This window comes from Schistocerca piceifrons, chromosome 1 (assembly GCF_021461385.2).
Source record: "Schistocerca piceifrons isolate TAMUIC-IGC-003096 chromosome 1, iqSchPice1.1, whole genome shotgun sequence".
In the NCBI taxonomy this organism is placed as follows: Eukaryota; Metazoa; Arthropoda; class Insecta; order Orthoptera; family Acrididae; genus Schistocerca; species Schistocerca piceifrons.
This window is the reverse complement of record NC_060138.1, coordinates 835,664,548-835,677,153: the sequence shown is the minus strand read 5'-3', so window position 1 is coordinate 835,677,153 and position 12,606 is coordinate 835,664,548. Positions and strand designations below refer to the sequence as shown.

Genomic DNA, 12,606 nt, shown 5'->3' with positions numbered 1-12,606 from the left:
TATATGCCATATTTATTTGATAAATTTACTTCTCTTGTTACAATTATTGTTCACAAATACTTGCCATGAAATTTTCTGAAACATGGGTCTATGCAAAGTGGTATTTGACAATATACACAAACACAGAGAGTGCTCTTTTCCGCAGCTTTGGTACTACAATGACGGCGTTTCCAGTAGGTTTCTTCTAAACTGGGTTGATGCTCCCCTACAGCCACATGACGAAAATCTTCAGGTACTTTACCCCTTTTTCCCAGAAAGACAGGTTTTTGTCCACGCCTTTTTTGAGATGAGAAGCCAGCGATCAATTGTATGGCTAGATGGATCCTGTATATAAGCTGATCATGCTGTCCACTTTCTCTTTTACTTATTTTTCACAGGATATAACTGTTCACTGCAGCAACGTCCACCAGGAAATAAAATATTCTGTGCCACCATTTTACAGAACGTCTGCCAATAGCATACCTTTCTCGTAATTGATCAAACTTATCGACACCACCCATTATTTTGTTGTATTCTGCCACAACTTCAGGACAAGAAATCTCTGTACTAGTACCACCCTTGTTTTTCCTTTTCACTGTGGCTGTTTCTCATGGGTCATGAATTGAGGACAGAAATGGCTTCTATTGTTTCAAACTGGAATTCTCTTCGTTCCAGGTTTACGTTTTCCTTCATAAATTTGGGTAAATCAAAAGTATTTACCTTATACTATAGCTTTGAGGAAAAAAATCACAAAATGTCACGCGAACAGCACTGAAAAGCTCCTCTACCGAGCAACACTCTGCTATACAATGCCTCTGCGCGAAGGTACAGCAAAAACGGCGGGAACTTCCGATTGGAAGCAGTACCCTATACTGTTCACTAGATAGTAGCGCCATACAGAGGTGGGAACTGTGACTCCCACGGGACTAGGAGCGAGTTCACTGTAGTGGGAAGCATGTTTCCCACGGCTCACGAAACGGTTAAGATGACAGTTGCATTGCCTTTGTCTACTGTTAATATCACAATTTCGTCTTCAGTTCCTTGATAGCTGCCCTTTCCTCTCGGCATATTAAAATAAAGTTCCCTCTCCTTCTTCCTTAAGTGACCAATGAAACGAACTATCTTTTAAATTATGACGTAATGTCATGCGCAGTGAACAGTAACAACAAAATATAAGGGACACTGCACAGCCTGAACGCACCAGTAGACCCAGAAGAAGACCGCTGCAACCGTGGACGAAACGTTGGTTTCCCTCCAGCAGTAGTTTTATACATTATGACGCGGTACCACACCCTTTTGTGTCGATAAATGTTTGTTTTCAGCTTGCTCCTGAGCTCATATGACTTTGTTGAATGCTATCACGTGCAACGTAGTGGTAATATTAATAGAACAGCATTATTATTATTTGCAGGTGAAGTTCAACTTCTCACACACGGCGGCAAATGTGCCGCCCTTACGGATGACGCTGCTGGAGGAAGGCGTATGCTACTACTCCAACGCCCGGGTAGCGCTTCTCGCGTCGCCTCTGCCGTAAGTACGCTCTCCTGCTGCCATCCACTAGTCTTCAGCGGTGCACTCTCTGCCACTAACCAGATGCCGACGATTTTCCCACCCTTGTCGTTGTGGCTCTCTTCAAACTCATACTGAAATTATAAATTACAAAATTTGTGCTATACTAATGCTGCATAGTGAAACAAGCCAGTAGTGTGTGTCTTCTAGATTCCAGATGAGCAGATATCTGTGCACCAGATGACCAAATTGTAGTATTCAGGCTTTTTTACTTCTTATTATTATTATTTTTATTACTATTAACTTGTTTTACTGTAGCTACTTTGTGTAGATTCCCCCCGTCCCCTTTAAATAGCATAAGGCACGCGATCTCCACACGATGTGCTTACTTCACCGATTTCTTAGCCACTGGTGCCCCCAATACTTATCTTCTCACATGAAACACCTATCATCATTCCACAACCGCAATACCAGATCGGATACGTCTAGCATCTTGGCTGTACCTTTACATAACACAAAATCTTTCTCCGTGTCATTCTCCATCTCAGCCATACGTCTATGGAACGCGCTCCCCTGTGATCTGCGTCTTATCCCGAACCACTTAACATTCAAGAGGGAACTCAGAACTTATATATTAGGGACGGTATAGTCACCATTGTTGTGCCCCTCTCATCTCTTTCTTTCTCCTCTCCATCATATCTTCGAGTTCTACCGTTCTATTTCTTTTCCTCTAACCTTCTACCTCTTCTATATCTCTTTCACCCCATTCTATCGTCTTATGTCTCTGTTCGATGAGAATAACTCACAAGCTGCAAGAACGAGAAAATTCCCAACTAGCAATAGGACTGACATTCATAAAAGAAAAATATGTTTACTTTCATATACATAGTCATTACTATTATTATTATTATTATTTCTTTACTTTCTCAGACGTTAAGTCTGGTTAAAAATGGGAAGTGACGCGGACCTTGATCAAGTGTCACTTCCTTTTAACTGTACGGTATATGTTATATTGCATTTAGGAACTTTCGGGTAATTGAACATGTATCAATAATTACGGATTTCTGTAATTGTATATATAAGTTTGGATGTAGCTGTATTGTATTGATGTACTGGTGGATATTGTGTGGTATGACTCCTGTAGTTGATAGTATAATTGGTATAATGTCAACTTTATCCTGATGCCACATGTCCTTGACTTCCTCAGCCAGTTGGATGTATTTTTCAATTTTTTCTCCTGTTTTCTTTTGTATATTTGTTGTATTGGGTATGGATATTTCGATTAGTTGTGTTAATTTTCTCTTTTTATTGGTGAGTATGATGTCAGGTTTGTTATGTGGTGTTGTTTTATCTGTTATAATGGTTCTGTTCCAGTATAATTTGTATTCGTCATTCTCCAGTACATTTTGTGGTGCATACTTGTATGTGGGAACGTGTTGTTTTATAAGTTTATGTTGTAAGGCAAGCTGTTGATGTATTATTTTTGCTACATTGTCATGTCTTCTGGGGTATTCTGTATTTGCTAGTATTGTGCATCCACTTGTGATGTGATCTACTGTTTCTATTTGTTGTTTGCAAAGTCTGCATTTATCTGTTGTGGTATTGGGATCTTTAATAATATGCTTGCGGTAATATCTGGTGTTTATTGTTTGATCCTGTATTGCAATCATGAATCCTTCCGTCTCACTGTATATATTGCCTTTTCTTAGCCATGTGTTGGATGCGTCTTGATCGATGTGTGGCTGTGTTAGATGATACGGGTGCTTGCCATGTAGTGTTTTCTTTTTCCAATTTACTTTCTTCGTATCTGTTGATGTTACATGATCTAAAGGGTTGTAGAGGTGGTTATGAAATTGCAGAGATGTAGCCGATGTATTTATATGAGTGATTGCTTTGTGTATTTTGCTAGTTTCTGCTCGTTCTATAAAGAATTTTCTTAAATTGTCTACCTGTCCATAATGTAGGTTTTTTATGTCGATGAATCCCCTTCCTCCTTCCTTTCTGCTTAATGTGAATCTTTCTGTTGCTGAATGTATGTGATGTATTCTATATTTGTGGCATTGTGAACGTGTAAGTGTATTGAGTGCTTCTAGGTCTGTGTTACTCCATTTCACTACTCCAAATGAGTAGGTCAATATTGGTATAGCATAAGTATTTATAGCTTTTGTCTTGTTTCTTGCTGTCAATTCTGTTTTCAGTATTTTTGTTAGCCTTTGTCTATATTTTTCTTTTAGTTCTTCTTTAATATTTGCATTATCTATTCCTATTTTTTGTCTGTATCCTAGATATTTATAGGCATCTGTTTTTCCATCGCTTCTATGGAGTCACTGTGGTTATTCAATATGCAATCTTCTTGTTTAGTGTGTTTTCCCTTAACTATGCTATTTTTCTTACATTTGTCTGTTCCAAAAGCCATATTTATATCATTGCTGAATACTTCTGTTATCTTTAGTAATTGGTTGAGTTGTTGATTGGTTGCTGCCAGTAGTTTTAGATCATCCATGTATAGCAAATGTGTGATTTTGTGTGGGTATGTTCCAGTAATATTATATCCATAATTTGTGTTATTTAGCATGTTGGATAGTGGGTTCAGAGCAAGACAGAACCAGAAAGGACTTAATGATTCTCCTTGGTATATTCCACGCTTAATCTGTATTGGCTGTGATGTGATGTTATCTGAATTTGTTTGGATATTAAGTGTGGTTTTCCAGTTTTTCATTACTATGTTTAGAAACTGTATCAGTTTAGGATCTACTTTGTATATTTCCAATATCTGTAGTAACCATGAGTGGGGTACACTGTCAAAGGCTTTTTGGTAATCAATGTATGCGTAGTGTAGCGATCTTTGTTTAGTTTTAGCTTGATATGTCACCTCTGTATCTATTATCAGTTGCTCTTTACATCCTCGTGCTCCTTTGCAGCAGCCTTTTTGTTCTTCATTTATAATTTTGTTCTGTGTTGTATGTGTCATTAATTTCTGTGTAATGACTGAAGTTAATATTTTGTAGATTGTTGGTAGGCATGTTATGGGGCGATATTTAGCTGGGTTTGCTGTGTCTGCTTGATCTTTAGGTTTCAGATAGGTTATTCCATGTGCAGGTGTATCAGGGAATGTGTATGGGTCTGCAATGTAACTGTTAAATAATTTAGTTAGATGTGAGTGTGTTGAGGTGAACTTCTTTAGCCAGTAATTTGCTATTTTATCATTTCCAGGGGCTTTCCAATTGTGTGTAGAATTAATTGCTCGGATGACTTCATGTTGCAAAATTATCACTTCAGGCATTTGTGGTATCATCTTGTATGTGTCTGTTTCTGCTTGTATCCACCGTGCATGCCTGTTATGTTGTACCGGGTTTGACCATATGTTGCTCCAGAAGTGTTCCATGTCTGTTATGTTTGGTGGATTGTCTATTTTAATGTGTGTGTTATCTATTGTTTGGTAAAATCTCTTTTGGTTTGTGTTGAATGTTTGGTTTTGTTTCCTTCTATTTTCACTTTTTTTGTATCTTCTAAGTCGTTTGGCCAATGCTTGTAATTTCTGCTTCTTTTCATCTAATTGCTCTATTGCTTCTTGTTGTGAGATTTTACCTAACCTTTTTCGTTTTTGTCTGATATTTCATTTCTTATAAATTGTGTTAGCTGTCCGATGTCCTTTCTCAGTTTTTCTATTCTTATCTGTAGCCTGTGTTGCCATGCTGGTTTTGTGGGTTTCTTCTGTGTGTTGGTTGGTTCTGATCTCTGCCTAGTGTGTATATTTAGTGTAGTGAGTGCTCCTATATAAACCAGTAGGTGTAACTCTTCCATAGTTGTATTTTCATTTATTTTGTTGTGTATGATTGTGTTGATAGTTTTTATTTCTGTTTCGACTTGTGGATTATTTGGCGGTCTATGTAAGAATGGTCTGATGTCTGTATTTGTGTCGTTGTATTCTATATATGTCAGCTGAAATTTCTCTTCTATATCTAACACGTGTGTCTCTTCGTGTTCTATTTGTGCTTGTTCTGGTGGCTGTCTTGAGATTTCGTTTTCCTCTGATTGTTTAATTGATGCGTGTTGGTCTTTGTTTGTTTGCTCTGGGATGTTTGAGTCGATTACTGTATTTTCTTCTTCTTCTGATTGCACATTATTTTGTTCCAGCATTTGTTGTACTTGTTGTTTGATGTTTTCTAATTCTGACTGGGGTATCCTGTTATTTTTTATTATTACACGGATCTGATCAGCTAGTCGTTGTTCTGTTAAAAATTTTAATTCCGGGTATCTGGTAATAAATGTTGTGTATACTTGTGATCTGTATCCAGTTGTGTTGGTTCCTAGGTTTGTTGCTTGGTAATAACAGAACATGAGGTGTCGATTAACTTCATCTGACCATCTCATCCTCTGTCTTTGTTTTCCTTCTAGGGTGGTTGCAGGAAGCATATCCTGCAAAACACCTCTATTTGGATTTAAATCATTTTCCAGTTGGCTAGCAGTGTCGTTACCATTGTGGGCGGGCATAGGGTTATTATTATTATTATTATTGATTGTTATAATTATTTTTTTGATTGTTATAATTATCATTGTACTACTGTTATAATCTCTATTTTCTTCTTTAACATTAACACTGTACAACACGTTATATGTCCTTAATGTTCTGTAGAAACCTGAGTATGCCTGGTTAGGTGTAAGAGAGGGCCTGAAGGCCCTAATCTTGCCAGGTAAAATAAATGCATAAATAAATAAATAAATTATTACTAATATATTTGAAATCATGTTTACACTTTATTCACCCCAATTCACGTGCAAGCTTCGGTCTGTTCTTTTATATAGCAGCAGACTAAAAGAAAATAACAAATAAATAAATAAAGAGTAAGTCCGTCAGGGTAACGTTTTCCCAGTCAGGGTATCTTTGCACCGCTTATTACTTTTGTTTCAAATCGCCGGAATTCTACCCACTTGCATTATTTTGTACTAAGAGTAACAGTTTTATTATCTCTGTGATTTTTTTTTTTTTTTTTTTTTGCATTTTAGTTGTCTTTCCACCATCCCACAAGCTTTTATGCTTGTAATTATTCTTTAAATGTGTTGGCTGTGGTGGCGCATCTGACGATTTTGGCTGAAATTGAACAATGCCAGGTCGATACAAATAACTTGTTATTTCAAAGTAAATCTTCATTACTGAATTAACAGTTTGGTTTTACTTCTTATTAACACCTAATTTCCTATTCACTGGTGGTAAGTAACCGAGAGCAGTAGACATAGGAAAAATACTGTTTTTAAATCTGCTGTTAAGTTAACCCGGATGACACGATAACTTTGAACCAGTGTTAAAGCTGAAATTGCACTAAAAAGACATACGATGACCGATAAATATGGGCTCTAAAATGCTCACCTAAAGAGCTATGGTTCTCAAGCTATGCGTTTTAGAGCTCATGTTGACCAGAAGCATTTTCTTGTTTTGGTCCACCACCACCTCTGAAAGTCGTTTTCCCTACAATATTAGCTACAACAGTACCAGTAAATCTATCCCACTGTATCAGAACGATTTTCGCTTACAACTTCCAACTCTGTCGTCTCCGGATCACGGTCCCTTATCTCAAGTTGTGTGCAAATTTATACATAAAAAATAGTATAATTAATTGAACAAATTGATTTTTTCACACTTTTATCGTTTTGATTTCTTATAGATTTTTAAGGGAATGCAATGTCCTCCACTTTTAACTTACATCGATTCCTGTATTCGTTATGCTGTTAAGATTTACACAAGTTGGTTAAATGGTTCTACTTCCGCATAATTAGTTCCCACTCTTGACCATGTGTACAATATTGATTCTTAATCGGACTTCTTCTTCTGATGCAGGCAGCTACAGTGACATAACATTGAGGTAATACGCGAAAGAAAAGAAAACTTTCTTGGTTTTGCACAAAAACGAACTCTCAGACTCCATATTTTCATAAAACTATTATTCAGACAACATATTGTATCACAAGAAATACGCCTTCTCGCCACGAGAACTAAAGACAGAGTCTCTCTAATAGTTGTAAAAAAAAAATGGAAAAAGTTTCCATCATTTGTCTTTCGCCTTCCGGCGGAGCAAAATATCTCTTTGCCGACGCTTACAGTGGCCGCGCTAGTGTTTATAATCATGGGTAATAACTTTTATCGTAGCGTGTCGGGGCTTCTCCTTGTGTACCTATACAATTGATACATTTACCATCCTCCATTATCCCTGAAAGTTTGCAAAATCATCGCGGAATCACCCTGGATAATGCAGTGAGTTCGCAGTTTCCCCCACTTCCCCATCTTCCTGAGGAGACAACAGTTCTTAGCTGTCCGTGACTTCGCCTATTCCATAGTCCCCAATTTTGTTGTTAAGTTTACTACTTAGGTTATTTCTGCTATTCTTCAGTACCTGCATCTTTCTTCTGTTTAGTCTTAGTCAGTACTGTGTATTCAGTAGACTGTTCATTCTGTTCAATACATCCTATAATTCTTCCTCACTTTCACAGACCAGCCTTAGAAGAATAAAATGGTTCATAAAAATACTCAAATATTATAATACAATGATGGATGTTCTAATTAGATAAGTCTTACAATGATACACATATCAAAAAAAGTTTCGCGTCACGTCGGTTCCTTGAGTCCAGGAACCTGCGCAGTAAAATTGGAATAGAGATCAACACAAACATCATTTCCACCCTTTTTATTGTTCATGAAAACCACACATTGCATGTTGTATTGTACCACCAAACAGCGAGACCTTCAGAGGTGGTGGTTCAGATTGCTGTACACACAGGTACCTCTAATACCTAGTAGCACGTCCTCTTGCATTGATGCAAGTCTGTACTCGTCGTCGTGACATACTATCACAAGTTAATCAAGGCACTGTTGGTCCAGATTGTCCCAATCCTCAACCGTGATACGGCGTAAGACCCTCAGAGTGGTTGGTGGATCACATAGTGCATAAACAGACCTTTTCACTCAATCAAAGGCATGTCGATAGGGTTCGTGTCTGGAGAACATGCTGGCCACTATAGTCGAGCGATGTCTTTATCCTGAGGGAAGTCGTTCACAAGATGTGCACGACAGGGGCGCGAATTTTCGTTCATGAAGACGAATGCCTCGCCAATATGCTGCCGATATGGTTTCACTATCGGTCGGAGGATGGCATTCACGTATCGTACAGCCATTACGGCGCCTTCCATGACCACCAGCGGCGTTCGTGGGACCCACATAATGCCACCCCAAAACAGTAGGGAACCTCCACCTTGCTGCACTTGAGGCAGTGTGTCGGAGGCATTCATCCTGATCGGTTTGCCTCCAAACACGTCTCCGACGATTGTTTGGTTAAAAGCATATGGGACACTGGTCGGTGAAGAGAACGTGATGCCAATGTTGTTGGGCCCATCTGTACCGCGCTGCATGGTATCGTGGGTTGCTGCCAGGGTTCAAAATGTGTGTGAAATCTTATGGGACTTACACATTACTTAACCTAAATTATCCTAAGGACAAACACACACATCCATGCCCGAGGGAGGACTCGAACCTCCGCCAGGACCAGCTGCCAGGGTTCCTCCGAGCCATAATCCGCAGGTAGCGGTCATCCACTGCAGTAGTAGCCCTTGGGCGGCATAAGCGAGGCATGTCTTCGACAGTTCCTGTCTCTCTGTATCTCCTCCATATCCGAACAACATCGCTTTGGTTCACTCCGAGACGCCTGGACACTTCCCTTGTTGAGAGCCCTTCCTGGCACAAGGTAACGATGTGGACGCGATCGGACCGCGGTATTGACCGTCTAGGGATGGTTGAACTACAGACGAGTCGTATACCTCCTTCCTGGTGGAATGACTGGAACTGGTCGGCTGTCGGACCCCCTCCGTCTAATATGTGCTTCTCATGCATGGTTGTTTACATCTTCGGGCGGGTTTAGTGACATTTCTGAAGAGTCAAAGGGACTGTGTCTGTGATACAATATCCACAGTCAACATCCATCTTCAGGAGTTCTGGGAACCGGGGTGATGCAATTTTTTTTATGTGTGTGTATATTGTGGTGGCAGTGGAAATAACAAGTAAATAGTATTGCCCCTGCTGGCAGTAAGTCAGCTTTGTAAATGAAACAACTTGTCTAATTCATTTTATTTCAGCCGATGTCTGTCTTTGCAGTACATGAGAACGTTGCTTATTCAGGCTATGTTCCACCATCTTAAAAGTCACTAGAAATCATTAGCAAAAATATTATCTTCTATAATTGTGGTACTTTAAAGACAACTTACATAAATTTTGACGACATTCTGTGTGTTGTGGTCTGTGTGCAGGGAAGAAGAGTCTGGAGTCACGGCGAGTAAATACGTCACATCAGTCGACCACGTAGACATAACTGGCTCGCTGTCTTACATGAACACAGGATACAGGGTAAGTCACACAGCAGTTATTTTGTTCATTTATTTATACATTAGCTTCCATGGCACAACGTGAGCAAAGCTACTCGGTCAGGGAATGAGTTCATATATTTTATACGGAATGCTGATTAGAAAATACATAAACAAGAAATTAATGTATTAATAAAACATAAGAAACAGAGAGTATACTAATAAATAACACATTGCAAAGAAGAGTTCTGTACTTCTGTGAGGATCTCCAGCATAGAATGGGAGTATGCGACAAGGTAAGCTTTCAACTAGGGTTTGAATACTTGTCATTCAGTTTTTTCAGTTCTGCTGGAATCCTATTGAAAATGATATCTGCTGAATAGTATACATCAGTACTCGTCAAACTGTGAGACGTCGGCCGGATGTGGAGTGGAGTAAGTCTTAGTGCGGCACACGGTTCTCAGCCATAGTTACAATAATGTGCATCTGGGACCTAACAGCTGTATCCAAAAATCTCAGGACCGGTGACCGTAGCAGTCTGGTCCCTTTAATCCCCCAAACCAACAAACCAACCAAAACTCTCAACTACAGTTAACAAATACCCAAGAGTGTGGTTTTCCTGTTCAGGAATAAACAAAAATGGCTACAGAGGCAGTATTATAAGATGTGCTTAATTTTAGCAGACGTTGTTGAATTCGACTGTGAACTAAGTGAATGTGACCGCTTACCTCAGTGGCAGAGAGTAAGTAGCACATCCACTGCAGGGTTGGAGGATGTGAGGTGGAGTCTTATTGACTGTCTTCCAGTAGTGAAAACTCATCGGCGAGTGTGACTTGTACCAGTCACCTGCTATAGTATAAATTTTGACACGGAAGTAACATGACTTCTCCTGAGTCGTCATCCTCTAACGGTACGTGAAACGCACTTGGACGTAGAACGAGGCCCACGAGAACGACAGTCGGCGGCTGTGGCTCCTCACGCTGCAGGCCTTACATGTGCCAGCGGCCCACTCCATGAGGAGCGAGTACCTATTTTAAATAAGTTTGATAATTTTTGACTGAGTATCTAGATGCATGCAAGCTCTCGGTAGCACACGGCAAAGTTAAGGGCTTTAGTGAGTACCTTTTCAATTGCATATTGATGTCCCGGGGTCCTGCATGGAGACGAGCGTTCGCAAAGTGTGGCGGGGAAGCCCACTAGTCTGACGTCACAAGCTTCTTTCCGGGTCCGTCCATCTCGTGTGTCGCGGACGAAGAGCTGGTGATGTCACTGCGCGGAACTCGGTGCCCACGAGATATACGGTCATGCAAACGATCTTGTGACGTCACACTAGCCGGCTTGTCCGCTACATTTCGCAAACGCTCGATTCCAAGCAGGGCCCTCGGGAAATCAATATGCAGTTGAGAAGGTACAGACTGAAGACATTAACTTTGCTGTGTGTTATAGAGAGCTTGCATGCATCTAAAGGCGCAGTCGATAATTATCAAACTCGTCGAAAATACGAACATCAAAAAAAGTTTTGCATCAGCGCGGTTCCCAGAACTCCTGAAGTTAGACGTTGACCGTGGATCACAGACAAAGTCTCTTTCACTCTTCAGAGATGTCACTAAACCCGGCCAAAGATGTAAACAACCATGCATGAGAAGCGCATATGAGACGGAGGGGGTCCGACAGCAGATCAGTTCCAGTCATTCCACCGGGAAGGAGGTATACGACTCGTGTTGTCTATAGTTCAACCATGCCTAGACGGTCAGTACCGCGGTATGATCGCGTCCGCATTGTTACTTTGTGCCAGGAAGTGGACCCAACAAGAGAAGTGTCCAGGCGTCTCGGAGTGAACCAAAGCGATGTTGTTCGGACATGGAGGAGATACAGAGAGACAGGAACTGTCGATGACATGCCTCGCTCAGGCCGCCCAAGGGCTACTGCTGCAGTGGAAGACCGCTACCTACGGATTATGGCTTGGAGGAACCCTGGCAGCAACGCCACCGTGTTGAATAATGCTTTTCGTGCAGCCATAGGACGTCGTGTTACGACTCAAACTGTGCGCAACAGGCTGCTTGATGCGTAACGTCGCTCCCAACGTCCATGGCGAGGTCCACCTTTGCAACCACGACACCATGCAGTGCGGTACAGTTGGGCCCAACAACATGCCGAATGGACCTCTTAGGATTGGCATCACGTTCTGTTCACAGATGAGTGTCGCATATGCCTTCAACCAGGCAATCGTCGGAGGCATGTTTGGAGGCAACCGGTCAGGCTGAACGCCTCAGACACACTGTCCAGCGAGTGCAGCAAGGTGGAGGTTCCCTCATATTTTGGGGTGGCATTATGTGGGGCCGACATACGCCACTGGTGGTTATGGAAGGCGCCGTAACAGCTGTACGATACGTGAATGCCATCCTCCGACCGCGCGCCCCCATCGTGCACATCTTGTGAATGACTTCCCTCAGGATAACGATAAAGCTCGACTAGAGTGGCCAGCGTGTTCTCTAGACATGAACTCTAACGAACATGCCTGGGATAGATTGAAAAGGGTTGTTTATGGATGAAGTGACCGACCAACCACTCTGAGGGATCTACGCCGAATCGCCGTTGAGGAGTGGGACAATCTGGACCAACAGTGCCTTGATGGACATTTGGATGGTGTGCCACGACGAATACAGGACGCATCAATGCAAGAGGACGTGGTGCTGGGTATTGGAGGTACCGGTGTGTACAGCAATCTGGAAAACCACCTCTGAAGGTCTCGCTGTATGATGTTACAACACG

General features: G+C 41.1%; 1 protein-coding gene across 1 annotated transcript in view; it reads left to right on the top strand.

Moving 5' to 3' along the window:
* Positions 1-12,606, top strand: part of LOC124775498 — a 164,612-nt gene that overhangs the window by 60,602 nt on the left and 91,404 nt on the right. Inside the window, exons 4-5 of the mRNA XM_047250334.1 lie at positions 1,391-1,509; positions 9,781-9,877. Coding sequence (XP_047106290.1) covers positions 1,391-1,509; positions 9,781-9,877 — 216 coding nt within the window. The remainder of the gene's footprint in view (positions 1-1,390; positions 1,510-9,780; positions 9,878-12,606) is intronic.